Source organism: Leptodactylus fuscus, chromosome 4 (assembly GCF_031893055.1).
Source record: "Leptodactylus fuscus isolate aLepFus1 chromosome 4, aLepFus1.hap2, whole genome shotgun sequence".
NCBI classification, from domain to species: domain Eukaryota; kingdom Metazoa; phylum Chordata; class Amphibia; order Anura; family Leptodactylidae; genus Leptodactylus; species Leptodactylus fuscus.
The window spans coordinates 68,254,702-68,282,581 of record NC_134268.1 but is presented as its reverse complement, the minus strand read 5'-3'; the positions used below and the strand labels follow the sequence as shown (position 1 = coordinate 68,282,581).

The 27,880-nt window shown below is 41.3% G+C and overlaps 1 protein-coding gene across 2 annotated transcripts in view; it reads left to right on the top strand.

The window, feature by feature from the left end:
- The window catches only part of OSBPL1A (oxysterol binding protein like 1A), an 85,722-nt gene that overhangs the window by 35,904 nt on the left and 21,938 nt on the right, over window positions 1-27,880 (top strand). The window contains exons 1-3 of one of the 2 annotated variants that reach the window (XM_075270591.1): window positions 1,601-1,798; window positions 13,092-13,257; window positions 16,411-16,567. In XM_075270591.1, the coding sequence (XP_075126692.1) occupies window positions 16,506-16,567 (62 nt within the window). In that variant the 5' untranslated portion in view covers window positions 1,601-1,798; window positions 13,092-13,257; window positions 16,411-16,505. Of the gene's footprint in view, window positions 1-1,600; window positions 1,799-13,091; window positions 13,258-16,410; window positions 16,568-27,880 lie in introns of those variants that run through there. The other variant, XM_075270592.1, reaches the window with a different exon arrangement.

Below are 27,880 nucleotides of genomic sequence, written 5' to 3'. Positions count from 1 at the left end.
AACGATAGGGTACCTTATGACAGCCATAGCACCCAACTGCTCCACTCTTTTTGTCACCCTCAATACCTAAAGGTGTTTTCATACTAAAAATGTTGATGACTTATTCCAAGAATAGGTCATCACTAGAGTTGAGCGAGTACTGTTCGGATCAGCCGATCCAAACAGCACGCTCCATAGAAATGAATGGATGCACCTACATCACTATTAGATCAGTGGGGCTCCAACACTGGTCACCTAATAGATCAGTTGTCTTAGTTGTGGTTACACATGGAATGGAGCAGGAAGCAAACACCTCTGTTCTCTAGCTAGTCTAGTGGCTGAACTGAGTCACTGCAAATTAGCTTTCTTTCAAGTGAATGGGAGCTGATCTGCAGTACCTGTTCTGGCCACTACACAGAGAACAGAGACTTCTGCTTCCTGCTCCATTCTTTGTGCATCTTCTTAAACCAACTGATCAGTTGTGGTATCGGGTGTCAAACTCAGATACTGATGACTTATTCTTAGAATAGGTCCTCTATATTTTTAGCTTGGAAAACTCTTTTAAAGGGATTCCATCATTGGGAAAACTCATTTTTATCTAAGCATATATTTATATAGCCTTTAGAAAGGCTATTCCAGGCATACTTTTTATTTATTAATCATCCCAGACATTTTTTTTTAATTAGCCCTCTTTTATTGATGTGCTAATTAACCAGCACAGAGCACTGGATATGCACTGTGTAATGTGTGTAAGCAGGGGGAGGTGAGAGCAGGGAAGGCTGATGAATCTTCATTAGCAGCAGCCTCACTGCTCTCGCCTCCCCCTTGTGTACAGACAGCTGACAGCGCTCAGTGAACATCCGTTGCTCGTTGCTGGCTAATTAGCATACCAATAAAAGCAGGCTAATTCAAAAATGTCTTCGAGGATTAATAAACAAAAGGTATGTGTGGAATAGCCTTTCTAAAGGCTGTGCAAATATATGCTTAGTCAAAAATAAATTTTCCTAATGATAGATCATTTTGAGCTTTCTATAGACCTAAAATGTTGACATCAATCTTAGAGTATTTTAGAGTATACCATGGAAAGGCATGCACAAAAAAAATATTTTCCACAATCTGAACGATGTGTATATGGAAAAGCATTTGTATCATGTGAACTGCCTTGCATTTACATTGCCCTATATGTATTTTTCTTGTCTGTCTGCCTAGCTTTCTGTCTTCTGGACAGAGAAGTCAGTAGCAAAACTTATTAACAATGAGTTGAGACAAAGCGATTGCCTTATAAGTGATTTATTCTATATTTTTAGTTATGGCTTAGTATACAGTATGTATTTTTGTAATTTTGCAGCAGTATCTATCTATCCAGAAAAATCAATGCTTAAAGATACTAAAATTAGTGTTTTAAGTTCTTTAAGTTGCAGTTTGATGGTTTATCAAGTGTTAAATATTGGACTTGGTTTTCCACATAGGAAAGCATGAAGTGTAGCATACTCCAGTACACCAGACTGAACAGCCGTGTTAGCCTGGGAGTTTACTGAGGGAATAAACATAATGGCCAATTACAGAGGACAGAGGGAGCCAATGGAAGTTGTGCAGTGTGACCAATAGCAGATTTGCTTACATGTAAAGATTTGCTGGCAGGAAAGAACATTGTGCTACCTTCTAGTGCAGCTGCTTGTGCTCTGTGCGAGGGATCTTTTGCTGAGATGAGGATTAGGGAGGGAAATTGCTGGCCAGCACATAGCGGTGCATAGGACTCTGCTGGGAAACTGTACAGGAGGTGGAAGCAAGGAGAAAAGTGAAGCATCCCATCTGAGAGGTATAGTACCCACATCACTGTCTGCATAGATGTAATTATAGCTTGTGTTATATACTATGTGTTACTGCTATAGCGATTGCTATGGATACAACATAATGCAAATGATTCTATTATTATACTGCTTGTAGCACCTTCCAATAAACCGTGCTTTGCTATAATGCCTTTTATCTTAGCGCTATAGATAGTTTTGCTGGCTGTCTTAGAACATAACCTCTTTGCAGGATATCTCCGCAGCAAGTATATCCAGCCATGCCTCTAGCCCTGTGTGTACCGGAGGAATGGGTTTTAGGGATGATCCCCATGGATTAGCCCTGATGAGGAAACCTACTATATGCTGTCACGTGTGCTAAATGTGCACTTCTGACCTTGCAGGGCTAAGCATTTAGCTGTATGCGCAAATTAATAAAACGAAAGACACTTTTATTACTATGAATATGTAAAGTAAGGCAAATCAATGGGAATGTAAGAATACAGCAAGAAAGAGTTAACAGAAGCTTTTCCCAAGATGTGTGACTTACAGGAGGATGATCTGTCTTCTCGCTGATGCACAAACCTGTGAATATGGATGGAGGGGCTTTACATGGCACACTAGGGAAGCATATAGGATTGAGAAAACTAGTTTATTTTACACCGGTGATGTGTTTCCACATGGAATGACTATGTATAGGTGTTTCAGGGCTGAATTTGTCTTGCTACTTTTTTATGCAGTGCTATAGCTTGGGAGGTTTTCTTGCCGTCCTGTGAAATTATATATTGGAATGTGGGTAGTGTTAAGTGACAGGATCCGCTATACTATATTGACATGCTCATGCATTAACCTATGCAATAAAATATTTACATATACACTTTGCCATATTGAAGATTTTGCCCCAAAGTGCTAGCAGGATGGTTTGAAGGACGTGACTTTTATGCAGTATAGTCAATATCTGTATAGCATTGTACATGGTGTTCCGACTTACTGTCTATGGATTCAAGATAGTCAATGCCTACTTCTATATAACATCGCAGACTTTAATTCTATACATTAATGGGGGTAGAATTTCACAAGTGCTGATTTTTGGTGGGATTTTTGCCACAACTTATGTATAAAATGTTTTGGGTTTTTTTTTACAACCTTATTGTATCAAAATCAAGATCAGAACCTTACAAGAGGAGAGATTGCATGGTTTTCATGGGACCAGCACCAATGCTGAGCATTAAGGGGGGCATAGTGATGCATAGTGGTGTCCTGCCAGTTCCCTGCAGCCATTTGCAGCCCTGTGTAAAGGAAACGTAAAAGAGGACACAGTGCTGAATCAGGTCTATCTCTTTTGGTGAGGGTCCCAGAGCTTAAATCCTTGTCATAAAGTGATGGCATGTCCTAATGATGTGTTGGCATTTTATTAGATGGAAATGAAAACCATACAAGGCTGTATTCACACACAAAACGCTTTTTGTGACCTCTATTGGTGACTGGGACTAAATAATACATTCAGTACTCCATTTGCTTATAGGTAAGTTAGTTGGCAGTGGGCACGATTAAAAAAAAAAAAAAAAAAAGCTCTACTTACACACCGCATCAGAAAACTGATACTGAATGGACTAAGTATTGTGTTAGACTTGTAGTATTCAGTTATTCCTTTTATAACGTATCTACATTTTTATTTATTTCTATTTTTGTGCAGTGTCCAATGCAGATTAGTCAGAGAGGTCCAGATTACCGATAGGATACTTGTCAGTAACATCTACTTTCTTGGAATGTGACATTATCCCTTTACATTGCTACATTGTAGTTCTTGGCTGTAGCTGCTAAAGTGTTTCATTATGTTACGTTCTACATGGTTAGTCACATAAATATCGACACAATCGTGCTTTTGTGTTACGTTGTTTAACTGACAGTGTTGTGTGGTTTACTTGCTTCAGTATAGTGAGACTTTTGTTGAGCAGAACCTCCTCCAGTACTGGTGGGTGGAGGTCATGAGTGGGACTATTGAAGTATGCACTAGTAATTCCTGAATGGAACCCAAGTTATTTCATGTATCTGGCAAGTTAATACTGTCCTTAAAGAGGACCTTTCACCACCTCCTCCAGCTTTACTTCTTTGTATCCCTCAATAGATATCACTCTACACATTCAGGCACAGTTGGATTTTTTTTTCTGTAGCTTTCACCGTTCCTGAGTAATCCATTCTGTTAAGTAAGACTCTCTTCTGTCAGGTAGGCCGTCCTGTGCTGGAGCAGACTGTTTGTGACCGCCCACATGACAGTAGAGAGATCAATTAGCATATTGGGTGCCGAAACTTGCCACACTAATTTACATGGGAGTGGTAGTCGCTATAGAATAATTCCACCTTTGCCTGTATTAGTGAAGTGGTGCCTATTAAATGATGCAGAGTTAGTGGAGTTGGTGATGGGTTCCCTTTTCACACTGCAATGTGGTCACTGGGTCCAATGTGTTATGTCCAGTCATTATGTCCTGCTGAATATATAGTCCGGGCTGTTTTTATAATCCATTTCCCCAAATGGAACCATCTTAAATATCAATACATAATTCATTCAGTACATCAATAAATCATTCATTCATTTATTTGTTTGTTTGTTCATTCATTCATTCATTCATTCGAATTTCTACTGATTTTAATATTTTATTTGATTTTCTTGTATTAATGGTTAAAGCCAACTCTGTGCTAAGTTGGGGTCAGCCTTGCATTTCATCTGTAGCGAGCACTACAGGAAAATTGTAGGTTTAAACGCCTGTCTACAACATTAATAGCTCATATCTCATATAAATATGGACGGGCCAGGTCCACTATAGTGAAAGACATACTTTGTTAGTGGCCCTTTGTGATCCACTGTTAAGACATACCTTTCAAAAGGTTTGTCTGACCCCCAAATCAATTTTTTCATACTGATCACATATCTACAGAATAGGTCATATGTATGTGATATGTCATGGTCGGTCCAACACCTGGACCCCGCACAGATCATTTGTTTCGGCAGTCTCCAGGTGCCTAAAGTTCCATCAGTGGATGAGGACCGTGCACAGGCTCTCCTATTTAGTTGCGGAGCTGCGCTTCCCCACAACCACCACTATGCAGTGGATGGGGCTGCTGCACCGTTCCTATTACTTGAATAGCAGAGTCTGTATGTTCTCTCCTTCCACTGCAATAGCTTCTTGTACAGTAAAAGGGTATATTGACATGTATAGAGAAGAATACTTCTGGTTGCCTGGGGGTAGGTACTGTTCATAAGGCAAACATGTTGAAATAGTGAGATGTGAATTCTAATTTATATTGCAGAAGATAACTAACGTGAACCAGGTAGCACCCTGTATCTAGCAGAGAAAAAAACATGGCCAGCCTGATGAGGATCTTTTTACTGTATTCCAGGTGTGGCTTGTAATTTTCACAAAGTAAATAAAATGTATATATTTCCTGACTGTATTGCACCCATGGGCACTCAGTTTCACAGATCCCTCATATAAATGTCATTGTATTGCGGGGTCCCTGAAAATGAACAAAATGAACAGCACATGACTTTTTTTTTTTTTAATGGTCCGCTAAAACGAACTGTCACTTGGTAATATAACTGGCCCCCATTCACATACATTGAGTTCCACTGTTGTGTGAATATCGGCTAGCAGTTTTATGGTAGAATCTTGATGATCATTCTTGATTGTTGCTTATCCGAATCCATGAAGAGTTGTTTGGCAGCAACTTATTCCTCTCTGACCCATGAAGTGGTCTTCCCATTAGAGCACAACTTTGGAGATCAATGCTTTCTACCTTCAAAGGAATTCATATTAATCTATGTTTTAAGTCTATCAATCCAAGGCCCTTATATAAAGGTATAGATGACCATTTCTTCCAGATTTTTGTTGGCGATATGGTGAAGGTTCTCATAAGACGTGTCTATTTCCTTCTGAACATCCCTGCTTTTCTGAGGTGTCATCTGAGGGTCTTGCTTGAACTCTTCTATTTTAAGAATAAAACTCTGTCCCCACCTGCGACCGTAAGAAGTAACATATCCTCTATGATGGTTAGGGGTTGGGGTGATAACATGAGAAAAAGTTCCTGTATCCCCCTTTTGGGTCTGCTGAACAGGGGAGTGATAATGGTAACAGGCCGTACACTTCTTTTATGATGTTTCTTGCAGCTTTAGTCTCCTACCTCTCCCTTTACACATATACAGAACCAGGACTAACATATTTCATGCTGTTCTCCACCGTAAACAACTTATACACCCTGAGAAATGAACCAGGAATATTGACTGCTATAAATAATGACAGTCCGCTCATAATGGGTGAACTTTGAGAAGTCTCAGTGCTCGGATGGATCTAGAGAAGGATTCCAGGAAGACCTCTAAGGGCAGCCGGTACTTCAGGATTACATACAATATTCCAACTTTATTACATAATTCTAAGAACGTCCACACACTGACACCACTGGACATTTTCATCATCATTTAATAAAGCTGGAATGTTTTATTGAGTCCTGAAGTTCTGACGGTCTCTAAATCTAGAATATTGACTGCTATAAAAGCTATGATTCTGAGCTTTGATACGATACCAAGATCTAATCTCTCAGCCGTAAGATTAATATGGCTGTTGGGTGATTATCAAAGATTATCTATGACGAGGGCCAAATGCTGGCTAGACAACTGGGTTACAGCACTTGCAAAATGTCGTCTTTGGTGTTTCTGGGATGTGGTAGTACTTACTGAAACTGTAATAATGTTAAGATGGGGCTAGTCTATTTGTCCCAAACCCACTGAAGAGCTGCTATATTAAGGGATTGGTCCAAGTTTTAATGTTATCTCTTATCTCCTATCTTATTTGACTGCTGGGACCTCCACTAATCACAATAAAGGGGATCCTGTTCTGTGTCTGAACATGCACACCACCGCTCCATTCACTGCCAGAGACAGCCAAGTATAGTGTTCAGCTATCTCCGGCAGTACCATAGAGAATGGAGATGCAGTGCACATGCTGTATTCTCATTTATCATTGAGGATAACATTAAAACTCAGGCCAATAAAGGATCTGCACGTATGTTTTGTTGATGGCGAGAGTAGGACATACAGTACACAATATTAGACAAGTAGTTTTAATGTTCTGACTATTCCAAAATAAACCTCTTCCTTCATTTATTTCAGACTCCTTAGGGACCCAGAAACACGTCCACAAATAAGTTGAATTATAATTTATTATTATTTTGTATTGCTTGTTAGCAATGGGATTCTTATAAATGGCAGTACTGTTATTTTGCTTACACCGTAGTTCTTTTTTTGTTGTGTCCCCTGTTTGTGCCCTCTGTTGTGTCAGATGACGGGTAGGTTCACTCACCGGTTATACACCTTCTACTGCATGGACCAGAAGTTATTTTTTTCTATCAGAGCCTTGATATCCATGTCATAGTCTTCATAGAGAGAGTGGACACAATAGTGGCTGTATGAATCCGAGTCGGACAGCTGACCCCTAAAACTACTCAGAAAAAGAAGCAAAAAGTAAATCGGTTTAGGCTTTTAAGACCTCTCCATTTTATAACAGATACTTTTGTCATTGATCGGCCCTCTTGGTGATTTTGATGATAGTCTAACAACTATTTATAAAAGTCTTGCTCTTTTCTGGGGGTGCTAGAGAATGGCTGCATATACTGTACCCCAGACCTCGATATTTAAGAAAGAAGTTTCCCCTGCTATGTCTCTATTATGCTTCATAGTCTAGGCCTTGAAATGAACTACTGTTAAGCAGATTATGTTGAATTGTCTGATCAGGCTCCATTCATGGTAGAAACAGATGTTTGCCAATTAGTTTTCTTATATTATGATGCCCATTGTAAGTTCTCAATTCTCCAGTGTCTTGGGTCTTCCTGTATTTCTGCATTTGCCAGCTTAAGTCTGATGCAGAGTCTACGGTCCCTTCCATCTATTCCCTTGAGACATGTAGATCTTGCAGGAAGAATGATGGTCCACCCTTGAGAAACCTACAGTTGTTGCATTGCAAAAAATATATTTACACAAAACCCCAAAATAACTTATTAGAGGCCTTTCTGCAGTGTGAATACTGGACATATACAGTAAGCTGGACTCTTTGAGGGCCAGTCTTTGACACTTTTTTGTAATTTTATTCTATAATATGGAGTATTAGCATCTTGCACCAAGATTGTTTGTGGGGTTTTTGTCCATGAAAAATCCCAAATCAATAAATACATACTGTGTAACGTACATATGGAACTTATCTGACCTGTCCAAGTGAAATTGCTCTCATTGATATAGTGTCATAGCTGTATGTGCTCAGCAGTTCTAAGCCAGCGTTATGCACCAGTAGTAAAGCCGTGTTCAGAGCTTAGGGAAGAATCGCTAGTTCAGCAAAACTGAGAAAGCTCCTGCTGTGGATATATGCGCAGAGTTGTTGGCTATGTTTTTCTAAAAATGCAAAAAGGCATGGCGGAAAATGTGAGTACAAACTGTAGTTATGAAGCCGTGACCCCTCATTCCTTGCATCTGCTGGTGAGATATTCCGTGGTAGCTTTGCACCTGGAAATCACATTAAATACAGAACAACACACCTTTATATGAATGGGAAGCTCACTTTACTATATGCATAAGTGTTTATGTATGTTTATATTTTTTCTTTACGTTTCTGTCTATTGTATAAAAAGGTAGAGAGAATAGTAAATGATGCATTTTCTTAGTTGGACTAGTTTAATCACATAGTAAGGGGCTGTTATATACAGCACAGGCCAGGGGGCAGCAGACTATGTTTCTACAGTATTAATAAGGCCGTGTTCACATCACGCTTTATACACTTAATGGCTTCTTTATGAAATGGAAATATATATATAAGTAGAGATGAGCGAACACTAAAATGTTCGAGGTTCGAAATTCGATTCGAACAGCCACTCACTGTTCGAGTGTTCGAACGGGTTTCGAACCCCATTATAGTCTATGGGGAACATATACTCGTTAAGGGGGCAACCCAAATCCGTGTCTGGAGGGTCACCAAGTCCACTATGACACCCCAGGAAATGATACCAACACCCTGGAATGACACTGGGACAGCAGGGGAAGCATGTCTGGGGGCATAAAAGTCACTTTATTTCATGGAAATCCCTGTCAGCTTGCGATTTTCGCAAGCTAACTTTTCCCCATAGGAATGCATTGGCCAGTGCTGATTGGCCAGAGTACGGAATTCGACCAATCAGCGCTGGCTCTGCTGGAGGAGGCGGAGTCTAAGATCGCTCCACACCAGTCTCCATTCAGGTCCGACCTTAGACTCCGCCTCCTCCGGCAGAGCCAGCACTGATTGGTCGAATTCCGTACTCTGGCCAATCAGCGCTGGCCAATGCATTCCTATGGATTCCTATATTCACACTCGGCTCTGCTACATCACACACTCGGCTCTGCTACATCAGATGGGCTGACCGGCACATCAGATGTAGCAGAGCCGAGGGTGCACTAGAACCCCTGTGCAAACTCAGCTCACGCTAATAGAATGCATTGGCCAGCGCTGATTGGCCAATGCATTCTATTAGCCCGATGAAGTAGAGCTGAATGTGTGTGCTAAGCACACACATTCAGCTCTACTTCATCGGGCTAATAGAATGCATTGGCCAGCGCTGATTGGCCAGAGTACGGAATTCGACCAATCAGCGCTGGCTCTGCTGGAGGAGGCGGAGTCTAAGATCGCTCCACACCAGTCTCCATTCAGGTCCGACCTTAGACTCCGCCTCCTCCGGCAGAGCCAGCGCTGATTGGCCGAAGGCTGGCCAATGCATTCCTATTGGTAGCAGTGCTGAGCCAGTTCTGCTGAACTACACCGTGTGCCAGTCAGCCCATCTGATGTAGCAGAGCCGAGTGTGCACACTCGGCTCTGCTACATCAGATGGGCTGACCGGCACACGGTGTAGTAAAGCAGAACTGGCTCAGCACTGCTACCAATAGGAATGCATTGGCCAGCCTTCGGCCAATCAGCGCTGGCTCTGCCGGAGGAGGCGGAGTCTAAGGTCGGACCTGAATGGAGACTGGTGTGGAGCGATCTTAGACTCCGCCTCCTCCAGCAGAGCCAGCGCTGATTGGTCGAGTTCCGTACTCTGGCCAATCAGCGCTGTCCAATGCATTCCTATTGGAAAAAGTTTGTCACAAAAATCACAATTACACCCCCGATAGAGCCCCAAAAAGTTATTTTTAATAACATTCCTACCTAAATAAAGGTTATCCCTAGCTATCCCTGCCTGTACAGCTATCCCTGTCTCATAGTCACAAAGTTCACATTCTCATATGACCCGGATTTGAAATCCACTATTCGTCTAAAATGGAGGTCACCTGATTTCGGCAGCCAATGACTTTTTCCGATTTTTTTCGATGCCTCCGGTGTCGTAGTTCCTGTCCCACCTCCCCTGCGCTGTTATTGGTGCAAAAAAAGCGCCAGGGAAGGTGGGAGGGGAATTGAATTTTTTTGGAGTTTGCCACGTGGTGTTCGATTCGAATCGAACACATCGAACACCCTGATATCCGATCGAACATGTGTTCGATAGAACACTGTTCGCTCATCTCTATATCTCTGTAAATGCCATGAAAAGGATTTGAGTGGCAGTTTGACCATTGTATTGTGAATGCGTCCTGCAGGGGGACATTATATGAATATTACTGCTTGCCAGTGTAAAACTGCAATGTACAGCATGGACAGACATCCAAAGAGGTAGGGCCATAGGCATAGCGGAATATTGTGGAACTCCCAATATTGAGCTAGAAATGGCAGCCAACTGCACCTACATGTTAGCTGTCCATGCTATTTGATAGTCCTGCATTTGCCCCAAACTGTATCCCATGGATGCTGATTTTTCTACTACCCTATTCCACTTCTGGTACACTTGGCCACATCTCCCTTATAGTATATTGAAATAGTTACTATCTACAAACTGAGGTGACGTGATGGTTTTTTTTTTAGGCTGTTCTAACAGCTGCTACCCAAAGTCACATGTTTGTATAAATGTGGTGGTGTTATATAAATGTTGGGTAGATCAGGCAGGAACAGACATTGACTGACACAGTAAGGGTCCATTACAATAGAGGAAAATGGTGAGGAATTTGGTGTGGAATTTTCTAGGTTGAAAAAAAAAAGCCTCTCATTGATTTCAATGGGTTTTGCTAGCTTTTTATTTCCACTAGCGGAATTTTCCTGGGAATTTTTTATTTTTTTTGAAAATTTTTCACCATTTTCCTCTGTGTGAATGGACACTTAGGGCGGGTTCACACCTGTGCCTGGTCTCCGCTTTTGGGTTTCCGTCTTCTGCCGAGAGAAACTGACCGGCTGTCAGTTTTCAAACCCATTCACTTGAATTGGTTTGCAAAGTGACTGCCCATGAGCGTCTTCTGCCTGTCCATGGCGAAACCGTTTTTTTCTTAACCGGACACAAAGGCCTGCATGTCCGACTTTTAGAAGCAGATACTTGAAATCATTATAAAAATTCTACACTATACAATGTTCCTGCAGACCCAAGTTAAGGGTTGATAGAGGGGCTGGAATTGGATAGTCCTAAAGGTTTAGGTGTTCACGGGGCAAGGAAAATAACTGCAACACTTTGGATTTGGCCTAGCCTCTCCTAATGTGCAAGCATCCATCTCCAAGGTAAATGACATTATAAGATTGGAACAAGGAGGGTATCTGATAAGGGTCAGGTTATTGTAATTTGAGACCATGTGGGGGAGACGGATAGATATGCCTAACCTGACTGGTCAAGAGGCTGTTCTGAGTAACCTGTGAACCTAGACCCTCTCTTCTGTATGGTGGCCTTTAAAAAATTTTGGGGTGTCTTTACTATTTTGGAGTCTTTCAGCAACGTTGTATATCTTGAAAATATAATAAATTGACCTTTGTCTGTGGTAATGTGTTACCAAAAATGATCAATTTTTTAAACCAAGTTTTTAATGAGAAACATATTTTTAAGGATTTTTTTTTTTAATTTTACATATATGTAATATTTTGCTATTCTCACTTTATCCACTAAAACCTGATTGCAGCCTTTAGGGTATTTTCACACTGAGGTTTTGCAGACAGATTTTGATGCAGAATCTGCCTCAAAATCTGCCTACAAAATTGCCTCCCATTCATTTCAATGGGAGTCTCTAGCAGCTTTTTTTTTTTTCCCGCTAGCGATTTTTTTTTTTTTATTTTATTTATATTTTTTTTATTTTTTTATTTTTGCTAGCGGGAAAAAAAGCAATATGCCCTTTCTTCCACAGCTCGAGATACCCTCCAGCTTAGGTCCATTCATTCGGGCCTAATCGGGAGCAGGATGCCGTGCAAAAAAGCCACATGGTGGAAAAGGTTTCCGCCGTGTGAACTTCCCCTTACCTTGCTACTTATGTAGGGGTTTTCATTTCAGCAGTGCCCTCATTACATCACAAACAAAACTGACAGAATCGCCGTAGAACCTCACACCTCTACAGATAACATCCACTGTGAGCCATCATTGCATCCACAACTGATGTCACAGCTTATCTACTCCCCTCCCCACACAGAACATGCCCCAAAGACTTCAGTGAGTCGACTCTAGTCTGATGCTGCCTATGGCCATGACTATGATGTACAGCTTATCACTAATGCTATTAACCTAGCACAGGAGAAGCTCGGGCAAGATGGTCGTCCCCATAATAATGTACAGAAAATAGAATAAGGTGATATATTTCTGGTTTAATAAGGGGGGTGGGGGTTGGTCTATACTCTTGTAGGAGGTATTTCTATACATTGCCTCTGTATTACAGTACAGACACTCCGTCCTTTAATAGCACTGGGGTTCACTGTTGTCTTCTGTTGTCTTTTGTGGTGAGAAATCGCTCTACCGCTTGTTATCATACTGCAGAAAGTCAAGTCAACTCTGCTACATGTGTATGCTATAACATACGTGTTTTTCTAATCGTTCTAGTACTGGCTAGAAAATAAATGTTGGTCTACAACTGCAGCTCATGTGCATAGTAATGGATATTTCCATATCTTTATTGATCTCCTGTTACTCAATCTCCTGTAGTTTGTGGAAAACCCATGAGTGTGATGGAACATAAAACAGATGCTACATCCATTTCATCCAAGATCTGGAATATAAGTTTCCTTTTACAGTAACACAGAACCAGTGCGCCATGTAATAAGGGGGAATGCTGGCTAAACCAAGAGGATAACACGGCTTGTACTGCATTTTTCTGATGGATCTTTTGATTTTCTTCACCTTTATTTTTTTTCTCTCGTTCTTCATCTGTCACTTTTATTTAGCTTACAGCTAATAAACTAACTGAGGAATGTTCTTTCTCCAATACAGGTGAGAAATCTGAAACTAGAACACGAGCAAGAGAAAAGTAAGATCTTATCAGAGGCGTTACAGACATTGGCTACCGAGCACCACGAATTAGAGCAGTCTCTTGTTAAAGGAACCCCTCCGCACCACAGTATTCTCAGTGAGGATGAATTCTATGATGCCATCTCAGGTATACTTTGTAATCGCCCTTTGTTATACCAATAACTAGGTCATGTGATGTCTCTAATAACTACATATATTCTTTTAGATTCCTGTAAATGCATTTTCTGCAGTCTTTGTGCACCGTCCTTTGCACTTATCTCAGTTTTTTACAATTTTGTCTTCTTTTTAGATCTGGTTGACTCTAGTGATACCTGGATAGTAATGTCTATAGGATTACTGAAAGCGTTAAAGTGCTTATGGAAATTTCACAGTGATTTCTATTATTATATCGGTTAATAGACACTTTATCTTCGCAAATGTGGTGTGAACTATTAGCTGTGCCCTTGAATTTTGGAATTATTTAAGCTTTATTAATAATTCATGACATCCAGGTAAAATGTTATCAATTAGGAGTATACAGCAAAATGCTACTCATGGGGAATTTGATAATCCAGACATTCGGCCTGGGTGATAGTTGAAATTACATGAAATTCTGAGTAGCAAAACAAGAATTATGTTAGAATGTCATTGTCTTTTGTTCCTTGCAGGTTCGCTACCCTTGCATATAAATGGAATATAGCAAGTCCTTCTGTGGTAGTTATTTATATACGTCACAGAACTGTGACTTGTACAACTCAATCATTTGTGGTACACCATACATGACTATTGCACATCTCAGTTGCGTGATATGTTATTTTGCAGCAACTAGGACACAACTGTATAATGCACATTGTAGCTGCTGTAGAACCTCTTTAATGTGAGGGAGCACAAAAAAATCAATCAGTGATTGATACAGAGAAAGGAACTTTCTGGGAAAGTGAACTCTGTATATTGATGTGATCTTTGTACAAATATTATTTTTACAAATGCTGAATGAAAGTTTTGATTGTAATGTGATCATATGGATGCAGGTCATACACGAGGAACCCACATTGTTATATTGGGTTTGAGGGTTGAATAGCACTTTCTTCCATGCTTACTCCTTGCCTCTGTCTGTAATGTATACACCTTCTTGGTCTGCTTCTTCTCCTTGATGCCTCATATTTGCCAGGCACACAATGTAAATAACTGAACAGCAGACACAATTGCAGAACAGTTATGACAACGTCACAAAGTGTATTACAGTAGTCCAGGATTGGAAAAGTCTAGCCAAGATTAAAATGGCATAAAAAAGGAAAAGATCAATTACTTAGTTGGTAAATCCACTGCTGTCCCACTTTGGTCTTTAACCCCAACCTTTGCTTACTCGGATCAGCAATGATGTCATGTCTGCAGCCGATCACTGACCTCAGCTGTCTACAACTAGTTTTTATCTAATTACAGATGATCCCTTTAGTGCTTGTATACTTTATACATACGTTTTTTTTTTGTTTTTTTTTTAATGTAGATAGATCCCCATATAGGGCTCACAATCAGTATGTCTTTGTAGAATGGGAGGAAATCGACACAAACCCGGGGAGAACATACAAACTCCTTGCAGATGTTCCTGGCGGGGTTCAAACCCAGGACTCCAGTGCTGCAAGGCTGCAGTGCTAACCACTGAGCCACCGTGTTGCCCCCTTTATACATATATTCTTAAATTAAAACAGAAATCCTCCTTAACATTAAAGGGGCTCTATCAGAAAAATCATGCTGATAGAGCCCCACATATGCATGAATAGCCTTTAAAAAGGATATTGAGGCACGGTAAAGTTATATTAAACTACCCCCCCCCCCCCCCCCGTTTTAAAATAATACCCTAAAAAGAATGTGATCTACTTATGCATCGTGCACGGTGGGCGGGCATTCAAGGTGCGCCGTCTTCTTCATCCACGCCTCCTCTTCCTGCGATGTCCTCGGGTCCCGTCTTCCTCCAGTGCTCGCGAGCTGACATTGATAAAAAAATGGCCTGGGCGCATGCGCAGTAGCATGCTGCTTCTACTACGGCTACTGCGCATGCGCCCAGGCCATCGCAGGAAGAGGAGGCGTGGATGAAGAAGACAGCGCACCCCGAATGCCCGCCCACCGTGCACGATGCATAAGTAGATCACATTCTTTTTTAGGGTATTATTTTAAAACTGGGGGGTAGTTTAATATAACTTTAGCGGTGCCTGAATAGCCTTTTTAAAGGCTATTCAAGCAAATGTGGGGCTCTATCAGCATGATTTTGCTGATAGAGCCCCTTTAAAACCGTTAAGAATAAGTCAATGCTAAATAGAAATGTGAAGAGGTTGATAAGATCCATTTTGTCTAGACTGAATACACGGATGTATAATGCAGTCTTATTTGCTTCATAATCTGTTTTCTTAAAGTCAGATACAGTTATGCAGATTTACCACTCCTTGCCTTTCTTCTTGGCTCAACGTTTCCCAAAATATGCGGTACAAGATAACCAGCTTTAAAAAAAAAAAAAAATTATACTGTCACAAGATACTATCCAATAAAGGCTTTTGCAAGTATGTTGGGCTAGGCATTTAATATAGGATGGATACATCTGTATTCTGCTATATTTTTTATAGTAGCTCACAGGATGGAGTTTTACATGAGCAGTAAATTGGAATTTAACCAAGCCTTACATATAGGGATGCAGCAATGTTTCACAGATGTCTTCACATCTGTGCAGAAAAATTGTCTACTAACCATTGGAACAATGTGAACAAACAGATAATCAATGAATCCACTTCTTGAATCCACATTGGTCTTCCCTATATCTGATAGTCCACAACGGTGTTTAGTTGCAGAGCTAGAGGTCCCGCACAGGTTATCACAAGGCATGGAGTTTCATAGAGTTCACGAACCCAAATATACATTTAACAGCTTTGCCATTGCACGTATGCTACATCTAGTAGTTCAGTACAAATTTCTGACTACTGTTGTAGATACGTATAAGGAAACATTGGTCTCTTGATGGCCTAAATGTATTTATTTGTAACCGGCACAGCATACCATCACATATCGATGATATTGAGCAATGCATATACACAGCACTGTCTAATACTGGAGTGTTATTTGTTCCTCTGTATTCCTATATAAGATGTAAAGAGCTGATGTACAATGCTTCTGTTGCTGGATGAGCCTGTCACAAAAACAAAGTAACCTCCTCAGGTTTCAGCGCTCGGTGAATGTGAGAAGTTTTCAGTCGTTGCAGCAAGGCCTGCGCTTTGCAGGGTATATTTCACTCACACGCCTGTCCCTCTTGTAGATTCAGAGTCTGATCATTCCTTGAGTGGATTTGAGACAGTCGGAAATTCTTCAGCAGAAGAGAGTTTGGAATTTAACTTGCAGAAAGAAGCCATCATGTCAGATGACAAGAAGCCCGGAGGAGGAGACGCCACATCTAATGGCATCAAAAAGCACAGGTACAATAATCTTGGGCCTGGCTTAGATCTTTTCAGTGACTATTTTTGCATTTGGAAGGGTTATGTCCAGTGTGTAATTTTGTAATGTTTGCTGTAAAATGAGCATTGATGTAGTCTAGCAAAGTCTTGTATACATCCTGCTATTTGCTGAAGATTATCTTACAATAACGTGGGACTTCTGTCTGAGGATTGTGAGCTGAAAGGGTTAATCTAGTTCATTTGATGTTCTATGAGTACACAGCTGAACTGCTAATAGGGGAAATGCCATTCAGCAAGACTATAATGACCCTCCAGGAGTAAAGTGTATGGCTGTATTCACGGGCAAGAACCAGCTTGTATACTTCTTAGTCTGCCACTTTCAATCTGGTTGAATGCATACTCCTCCTGTGTGAAGACTGGTAAAGATATTGCATATGGACTGAAGAATAACTGTATCTGCATTACAGTGCAGTGAGCCATTTACATGGCTATGAGAGCTCTGGGACCCCAAGAGTCTTTAAGACAAAGGGGTTGAACCTGACCCTTCACACATTTTCAATGCTCAATCATAACCTGGCACTGTACAGGAGCTTCCATTCAGTATCATTCACTCACATGGGGCTCAACAGAACCAGGGTTTAAGTGAGACTAGGCAATAAAGTTGAAGGAGCTGTGGCTTCTTTCTAGGGATTGGTGGGAAATGTTATAGCTATCTTGCTCCATTTGGTAGAAGGTATGCCTTCTCAGTATTTACAGCTTGTTGCCTAGGTCTCAGACCACCTCTCTGGTCGGGCTGATGACTCAGTCTCTGTTCTGGTCACTTATATTCTCTATCTCTGCAAAGTATTGTGAACTGCTGAGCCATAATGAGGGCTGGAAGAATGCTTGATCAGAGTCTTTGTTATTTGTGTGTAAAACTATAAATAACCGTGCAGATTACAGCCAGCAGGGCACACACTGCATTTCTAAGTTGAAAACCAGGAAATGGAGGAAAGAGGAGACCAGAGAAACCCTGAGATGCAAAATCGGCTGTTGTTGAACTATAGAAATAATAGTTGATAGTTTGTGGGCTGAACCACACATTTCTGGATCCACACTTTCCACTAAATAGAGAATTGCTTTATATGTTTTACTCATACATTTACTTTATCATTTGTTGGAGTATTTATAACTGCACCTTTAAAGGGAGTCTGTCAGGTCAAATATGTTTCCCAAACTAATAGTGTTTAGTAGGAAGCCTTAATAGGAGTAGAAGGTTACCTTTCTAGCCACAAACCAGTGAAGCAATGCAGAGATGACTGTTTATATGGATATGCAAATCAGGCTCAAGTGCATCGGGGGCGGGACTAACTTGCCATATAGATGTACATGTGTTTTTATTTTATTTGCTGTATTAACGGTAACATCAGGGAATTGATGTCTGACTATAGGAAATCCTATAAAGCTGGGCCTGGAGCTGTGTTGCTCATTGTTCTTTCGCTCTTGTAATTAAACATTATTTATTAATGTATCTCCAGTTGCTTTTTTAGTTTCCAGTCATCTGATCTCTCAGTTGGTATTCTAGTTGGTATGAATGCCATCATGCTGACAAGAGACTTAGTTTTTGTTTATTTTATGTTTATTTTGCGGCATTGAATATCAGTGCAACTCTATTTTGTCTGGGTGTAAGTGCACAGTATGTGGATGCGTAGTACACGTTCTGTATAGAGTAATTATTGTTTCATTCACCTCTGTAACATTGTCTGTAAGATGATACATTGAAGCATAGTCTATGTTCTCCGATCTGCCGGGATGAAATGTACACCTCGCTTCTCCAATGACTTTGATGGACTTTGTAACAGCTTGGCATGTAAATATAACAGGCATGTTTATGTATTCGGGACTTGTACCTCTACCTCAGCTTGGCAGGGCTTGTTATTGGAAAAAATGGTGGCAGACAATCTGTGGTTTGTTAGTCTGAGTAAATGAATGACCAGTCTACTCTAAACTATAAAGTGAGATCCTAAGTGCCTACATGTAAGAGACTTGGAAGCCTACATTCCAAAGTCCTCCTTAGAAGCAGGGATAAAAGGCATCCGTGTAATATATGAACATTTCATAATTATGTGTACGGGAGTAAATGTAAATTTCCACTTCTGTTACTGCCAAATTAAAGGAAAATCAGAGCGTTACATAGTATTTGTTCTATCCTATGGTGTTAAGACTTATATGCTGCAGTGTTCAATGTTTCGATTTCCTCTTCTGTTCTTTTTTTGCTTTATTGGCATTTTTCTCCACTGGCTTAAGAGTGGGTTTTCTACAGAAGCAGTTCTATCCAGATTTCTACAAACTGCTACTTTGATAGAATACGTACAATTTTTCCCAGTTCCCCAGACCTATTATTACAGCTCACATAAATGTATTGTAGGCTCAGGTAAATCATTTTAGATCTCTTGCCTAGCACTATTTTATGTCTGAGGAATCCTGAACATTTTTGCTAAACATACATTTTCTGAGCTTGCAGAGAGTGGGGGTGGGGAAGAGACAGAGGTGGTGTTACAACATAAAGAAACTGATACCTGACTATTCCGGGTCTTCTGTTTGGGTGAGTTGTACCCCATTCCCTACAGTGATGGCACTAGCTGGGCCAAGGCTTAGTTCATCACTGTGGCCAATCACTGGTTTCAATGTTCGTAAGTTGAATTCTAGGAACAGCATTGCTAACACACCACCAGTACCTAACTTGTGATCCTGGATGGTTTATCACCTGTAGATTGGTAGGGTCTGACTCACCCCCACTGATCCGCTGACTGCAGGGTTCAACACACACCTGAATCAGCTGGAAGCATAGCCTCATACAAGTTAATGGGAGAGAGCTACAGTAACCAGGTACAGCCACTAAATATTGTATGGTGCTGTGCTGCTGATACTAGTGTGCAGTGTAACCAGAAATCAGCTGATCAGTCAGGGTGCCAACAATCAGACCTCCACTGATCTCCTAAGGATAGATCATTAATCGTAAATTCCCAAATAACCCTTAAAGGTGAATAAGCACTTAGTTGTTTGTGCTCCGTACACTGTAATTCTTGCAGCTGGGTCTGCAGATATCAGTTGATTGGTGTATGTGCTAGGTGTTGGACCTCACCAATCTGATTGACATTTCTTAATCCCAGATTTGCTATGATTTTGAACTAAACATCTAAGCCCTTGGTAATGGAGGGTTTTTACTTCCTTGATGCAGCGGGTTTTATTCTACTTGAACTTCATGTTTAATTCCTTTCTGGATTTCTTAGCATCCTGTTACTACCATTCATCTGAATGAGAAGGATAAACTTAAAATATGTGGTGTTTTTAATTGGCGTCTTTTTGTGATGCACCTACCTGTCATACCACAAATCTACTGACCATAGGATATAAACCCTTCCAGTATTCCGCCTCTGTCTGTATCTTTCCTTATCAGTATATTCTAATCCTCCGTGCAGAAATTTTCACTTCAGTGAATCTGGATGACGTGCACATACTCATCATTGGGAAGCTGACTGTTAAGAATATTCTGCCACGCAGCATAAGCTAATGTCATGTAGAGCGCTGTGCAAATGCAGCCTGCACCTGGATGATCACACCTGCGTATTGTGGAGGACAGCTGCAGCCTTGTGTCATCAGATCTACAGTATATGCTATGGGTATATATTTACTTACTAAAGGGGAGTACAGAAGTAGCTGCCGGTACTGCACGGTTGTTGGCACTCACTTAAAAAAACTGCGCTAATTTTCGGTAGAACCGCATACCGATGCAGTTTTCGACTCTCTGTGGACGTTGCATGTAGACTCCCCCTGTATAAGAGGACTTGATTTTCTGCTTATTTGTTATCTTCAGTGTTCTGTAATGGTAGAAGGATATCAGAATGTATCCTGTCCAAATGTTACATTTGCTGACTGTGTAGGAAGCAGTGACATGCCTGCTCATGTCATTAAATAGATGCGACAGGGGAGATGCAATGAGTGGAAGAGGAGAACAGAGTCAAAGAAGAATTTGGTCTTTTCATACCATCTTAAATGTCAATGCAATTTGCCAAATAACATTAATGGTAAGACTCAGTTCAGGTTCTTTCCCATCCTGAGACCAAACAGGTCTGTAACGTACAATACTTGTACTGAGATGTCACTAGTACTAGTTTTCAGTTATTCATGAGCTACTGAACTCCCAAGGAATCAGAATTTGTGCCTTAAAGAAACCTTTGACCCTGCGGTGAAGGAAACACAGCAAACACATGATCAAAAGTCTTTGGCCCTTGGCTGTGAAAATCCCAAGGCTTAAAACCAGAAAAATTATCCAGATCAATTTACACAAGTAAAAAGGAAAGAAAAACCAATGGAAAAAAGCCTATACATTTTAAGGGGACAGAGTTTGTAGTCAACACCCATTGGAGTAGAGCAGTGGAAATTTAATTTAGGAGGCGCTCCGATCTGATCCAGCAAAAGTGAAACCTAAGTGCTTCTTAAAATGGAAAAAAGTTACGAACCACCTTCTCTACTCTAGAAGCCACCTTCATTATAACACACTGGCATCAATTCTTGTACTATGTAACTAGAATTTCCTTAAACTTCTTAGGAACCTGGAACATTCTCCCAAATCACCAAAATCAAACCTTTTTGGAAAAAATTAGAAGTTGGCCTACATTGTAAAAATTCTCATTAGTAGTAAACCAACAACTGTTCTACGATGTTTGTCACCTGAATTCCTTCCAAGAAAATATTGCCTTACTACATACTAGACACAGATAAGTTCCTTATTCCCTCAAGATGGTGATTCCCCCCCCCCCACACACACACACACACACATCTATAACTATGTGGATTGCTAAAGTTGATGAGATTTCTGATATGGAGGAGGTAGCTAGATCGGAAGCTTGCACAAGTAAGTTCACGTGCACTTGAGTACTTGGGTGGTCCTTCTGTTCATCTTCCCATCTCGCTTCGCAATGGATACTAGAAAAGTCCGTAAAACCAACACCACCAATTTATTACTTCTCAATCTATCTAGTATTTTGTGACCTTATGAAAATAACCTCCTAGTCCTATGACTTGACTTGACTTCATCCCACACGTTTATCCCACAACTTCTGCACCTTTATGTTCCCATACCCCTGCACCATTATTGTTAAATGTTTACTGCTTCTGGGTGTTCTGCATACCCATAGTGTACAACAAGCACACCCTCTGTTACTTTGACCTCATATAAAAACAAAATGCATATAATAAAAAGATATACTGTGTGTATGTATGTATGTATGTATGTATATATATATATATATATATATATATATATATATATATATATACACACACACTCACCGGCCACTTTATTAGGTACACCATGCTAGTAACGGGTTGGACCCCCTTTTGCCTTCAGAACTGCCTCAATTCTTCGTGGCATAGATTCAACAAGGTGCTGGAAGCATTCCTCAGAGATTTTGGTCCATATTGACATGATGGCATCGCACAGTTGCCGCAGATTTGTCGGCTGCACATCCATGATGCGAATCTCCCGTTCCACCACATCCCAAAGATGCTCTATTGGATTGAGATCTGGTGACTGTGGAGGCCATTGGAGTACAGTGAACTCATTGTCATGTTCAAGAAACCAGTCTGAGATGATTCCAGCTTTATGACATGGCGCATTATCCTGCTGAAAGTAGCCATCAGATGTTGGGTACATTGTGGTCATAAAGGGATGGACATGGTCAGCAACAATACTCAGGTAGGCTTTGGCGTTGCAACGATGCTCAATTGGTACCAAGGGGCCCAAAGAGTGCCAAGAAAATATTCCCCACACCATGACACCACCACCAGCCTGAACCGTTGATACAAGGCAGGATGGATCCATGCTTTCATGTTGTTGACGCCAAATTCTGACCCTACCATCCGAATGTCGCAGCAGAAATCGAGACTCATCAGACCAGGCAACGTTTTTCCAATCTTCAATTGTCCAATTTCGATGAGCTTGTGCAAATTGTAGCCTCAGTTTCCTGTTCTTAGCTGAACGGAGTGGCACCCGGTGTGGTCTTCTGCTGCTGTAGCCCATCTGCCTCAAAGTTCGACGTACTGTGCGTTCAGAGATGCTCTTCTGGCTACCTTGGTTGTAACGGGTGGCTATTTGAGTCACTGTTGCCTTTCTATCAGCTCGAACCAGTCTGGCCATTCTCCTCTGACCTCTGGCATCAACAACGCATTTCCGCCCACAGAACTGCCGCTCACTGGATGTTTTTTCTTTTTCGGACCATTCTCTGTAAACCCTAGAGATGGTTGTGCGTGAAAATCCCAGTAGATCAGCAGTTTCTGAAATATTCAGACCAGCCCTTCTGGCACCAACAACCATGCCACGTTCAAAGGCACTCAAATCACCTTTCTTCCCCATACTGATGCTCGGTTTGAACTGCAGGAGATTGTGTTGACCATGTCTACATGCCTAAATGCACTGAGTTGCCGCCATGTGATTGGCTGATTAGAAATTAAGTGTTAACGAGCAGTTGGACAGGTGTACCTAATAAAGTGGCCGGTGAGTGTGTGTGTATATGTATATATGTGTGTGTATATATATATATATATATATATATATATATATATATATATATATATATATATATATATATATATATAATTTTTTTTTTTTTTTTTTTTTTTACCAAATAACAGACCTCTCAGATCCTGCACATGATGGAACTCTGAGAACACCTTTGTCTGTGATGAGGTCCGTCAGGTTTTCGTGACAGGGACCTGCATGTTACCACACAACATGGCCCAGCATGATGTAATGTTTTGTTTGGCATTTTGACAAAATCTGTGCAAAAAATTGTGAAAGACAAAATAATGGAGACAAGTAATTTGTAAGATGAGGGTCCCCTTACTTTTTCAGACTTATTTGAACATTTCCAGTGTTTATTTAAAGGGGCTCTATCACTGGGAAAAGTCATTTTTAACTAATCACATCCTTGCATAGGCTTTAGAAATGCTACTTCACACTTACCTTTAGTATGTAGATTGCCTCAGTGGTCTCTGAAAAAGTCCGTTTTTATTTATATGCTAATGATCTTTCAACCAGCTCAGGAAGTTCCCAGCAGCCTCCTCTCTCCTATTATCTCCTATGAGTGTGAAGCAAACAGAAAGCTGAGTCAGCAGCAGCAGCCACAAATAGGAAACAACAGGAGAGGAGTGCACAATGTATCGTGCACCAGTCTAATTAGCATATGAATAAAATCGGACTTATTCAGAAACTACTGAGGCAATCTATATACTAAAGGTAGGTGTGAAATAGACTTTCTAAAGGCTATGCAAGGATGTGATTAGTTAAAAATTACTTTTCCTAGTTATAGAGCCCCTTTAAGGTTATGTCCTACATACTTGATATTTCTAAGGGTGCATGCACACTGAGTAACGCCGGGCGTGTATGAGAGCCGTACACGCCGGCGTTACAGCAGGGCTGCCGAACACTTCCCATTCACTTCAATGGGAGCGCTCGTAAACGCCGCTGTTACGAGCGCTCCCATTGAAGTGAATGGGAAGTGTTCGGCAGTCTGCTGTAATGCCGGCGTGTACGGCTCTCATACACGCCCGGCGTTACGTAGTGTGCATGCACCCTAAGGAAGAATTAGCTTACTGTATGCGTGTGGAGTCTCTAAACACAAAAGTGAGATATAAACTAATATCAGTACCTTGTATGGCTGTCAGCACAGTGTATATATATATATATATATATATATATATATAATGTTTTATCACTATGTAAATGAGCCGATAAAACTTTTAGAGGCAGACTTTCCATCAATGGGCTTCACTATCTGCTGCTGTGTAATGCTGTTCAGCTCCACCGCCGCTAGTTGTCTGACATCTCTCTCCTCTGCCTCAGTACACAGTACTAACTGTATTGTGCATGTCTGATGATGGAACACTGCAATGAGAAGTGGCTGCAGATGGGGGCAATGTGTCATCATCAGACATACACAATACTGTTAGTACTGTGTTTCCATTGATGGAAAGAAACACCCCTAAAATCCTATTCTGCTTATTTGCAAAGGGATACAAGTAGAGATGAGCGAACACTAAAATGTTCGAGGTTCGAAATTCAATTCGAACAGCCGCTCACTGTTCAAGTGTTCGAACGGGTTTCGAACCCCATTATAGTCTATGGGGAACATATACTCGTTAAGGGGGAAACCCAAATCCGTGTCTGGAGGGTCACCAAGTCAACTATGACACCCCAGGAAATGATACCAACACCCTGGAATGACACTGGGACAGCAAGGGAAGCATGTCTGGGGGCATAAAAGTCACTTTATTTCATGGAAATCCCTGTCAGCTTGCGATTTTTGCAAGCTAACTTTTTCCCATAGGAATGCATTGGACAGCGCTGATTGGCCAGAGTACGGAATTCAACCAATCAGCGCTGGCTCTGCTGGAGGAGGCGGAGTCTAAGATCGCTCCACACCAGTCTCCATTCAGGTCCGACCTTAGACTCCGCCTCCTCCGGCAGAGCCAGCGCTGATTGGCTGAAGGCTGGCCAATGCATTCCTATGGGTATGCAGAGACTCAGCAGTGTTGAGCCAGTTCTGCTCAACTACACCGTGTGCCGGTCAGCCCATCAGATGTAGCAGAGCCGAGGGTGCACTAGAACCCTTATGCACATTCGGCTCTGCTACATCAGATGTAGCAGAGCCGAGTGTGCACAAGGGTTCTAGTGCACCCTCGGCTCTGCTACATCTGATGGGCTGACCGGCACATGGTGTAGTTGAGCAGAACTGGCCAGCCTTCGGCCAATCAGCGCTGGCTCTGCCGGAGGAGGCGGAGTGTAAGGTCGGACCTGAATGGAGACTGGTGTGGAGCGATCTTAGACTCCGCCTCCTCCAGCTGAGCCAGCGCTGATTGGTCGAATTCCGTACTCTGGCCAATCGGCGCTGGCCAATGCATTCCTATGGGAAGAAGTTTCTCACAAAAATCACAATTACACACCCAATAGAGCCCCAAAAAGTTATTTTTAATAACATTCCTACCTAAATAAAGGTTATCCCTAGCTATCCCTGCCTGTACAGCTATCCCTGTCTCATAGTCACAAAGTTCACATTCTCATATGACCCGGATTTGAAATCCACTATTCGTCTAAAATGGAGGTCACCTGATTTCGGCAGCCAATGACTTTTTCCGATTTTTGTCAATGCCTCCAGTGTCGTAGTTCCTGTCCCACCTCCCCTGCGCTGTTATTGGTGCAAAAAAAGCGCCAGGGAAGGTGGGAGGGGAATCAAATTTTTTTGGAGTTTGCCACGTGATGTTCGATTCGAATCGAACACATCGAACAGCCTGACATCCGATCGAACATGTGTTCGATAGAACACTGTTCGCTCATCTCTAGATACAAGGCCAGTTCTTACAAGAATTGAGTAGTGGTCCTAAATAAGAAATCTACCATTGTAAACTGTGTTGACAACACTACAAGGTACTGAGAGTCGTTTATATCTTAATTTTGTGCTGAACATTGAACAATAGTGCCGCATGCTTGGCTGTGTTCCCTGGTTAGTGGGATATTCACTATAGTCCATTATTATGGAATACTGATATGGAATTGATATCCGGTTTGGTTTATGCCTTTCATTAGTGTGCAGGACATAGCATATTATCAAATGGGGAAAAGTCTGTCTCTTTTTTGTTTGGAAGTGGTTTTATTTTTAGAGTCTCTTTAAATTGGCTTAAAAATGTGGCCACTTTTATTATCATACATACTTAAGTACCATCAGGTAAGACAGGCTTGCACACTCCAGTGAGCGCCCTCTATTGGTTTGCAACACTGAGGCAGCAGCTGACTTCCTAATTACATCATGGAAGACAGATTTGCATATTCTTCCCATGGTCCCTTGCGAAGTGGCGTGCTAAAGGCTTAATAAGTCTCCACACACCTATATGGTGGTCTCTCCCCAAGGAATGACAATATCCCCTTAATACTTAAGTACATGAATGAATGTGGGTTTCTTGTTGGTGGAGAGTGGCACTATATTTGGCCATGTGGTCTGGCTGCGTTGCGGAATAGACAATATATGTTCAATGTATGTAGACTTTGTGGTTGTTCGTATCTTAGATGGAGGAGGGACATTTGATGTATCTGTTGCTTAAAGGGGTCGTCCAGTTTATAATATTGTTTAATAGAGCTGAGGATTTAAGCAGAACACACAAGCACTCATTTATCTCCAGGCCTCTGTTTTCAGTGGCTTGTATACAGGTCATGTAGTGTTTGGCTGCAGCGGTCCCCTCATACAGGCAGGCCGAGCCCTGTGAATGTCTGTCTGCAGCAGGACTTGTATACAGTACAGACCAGCACAATGGCCGCCACGTGGAGAGGTGAGTACTCTTTTGCTATGTTTATATCCCCAAATCTCCCTTATTCTTCCAGCTATAAACTTATTTATTTTAAGATAGAAGACACTGGCATTTCAGTTTTTTGCAGAGCCACCACAGGAAACCCTGAGAGTTACTATTATCATAATCCATATATTTTGTGAATGAAATTAAGATTGTGCGTTAAACGTCCCATGTACATAAATAAACCACATCTCTCGCTCTTGTGACTGCTGTCAGCTGATATTGTCCTTTGTTACTCTGTCATCAGCCTACATTGAGGAGCTTGTGTAGTGTTACAGGGAGGCGAAGGACTACCCTGCATGTGTCATGACCTCTGGAAGTGATGCCAGATACTTCCTATGGCTGCACACTGGTCATGGCGTGCTCTTCTTTTACCTCCCAATATTGGATTACAACCTCAGTATTGACAGGTATCCTGCTGCTAACTGCGATCACCGATAAATAGAAACCCCTCCATGATGAAGGACTTTAACTTTTTTGCTTTCTGCATTCCACTAACATTAACCTTTTGATTTTTGCATTCGCAGAGCCATATGAGGGCTTATTCGTGGCACCATTCCATACAAATGAGAATTGGACAAAAAGATGTTGTGTTTTTTTGTTCTTTTTGTGGCGCAAAATATTTTGTTCTCTATTATTGATATCATTTGGGGGAATGTGTGATATTTATATAGTTTATTATTCACATTTTTTGGGAGGTGAAATGATGAAAAAAAAAGTCGATTTAGTCTTTTTAGTGCCCTCTCTCCCTCCTCCTTCAGCTATGGCTGTCACTGTATTGTATAATTAGTTATATTGTTGTAGCTAAAGAATTTTGTGACTTGGATTTTTATTTTTGTACCTGTGATCATTGATCCCGGTTTAGCTGTCTCGTGTGAGCTGCTTGGTGGGAAAGAGAATCCACATAATGCTTATACAGAGATGAGTCTGTGGAGCAGGGGATGTTGGGGT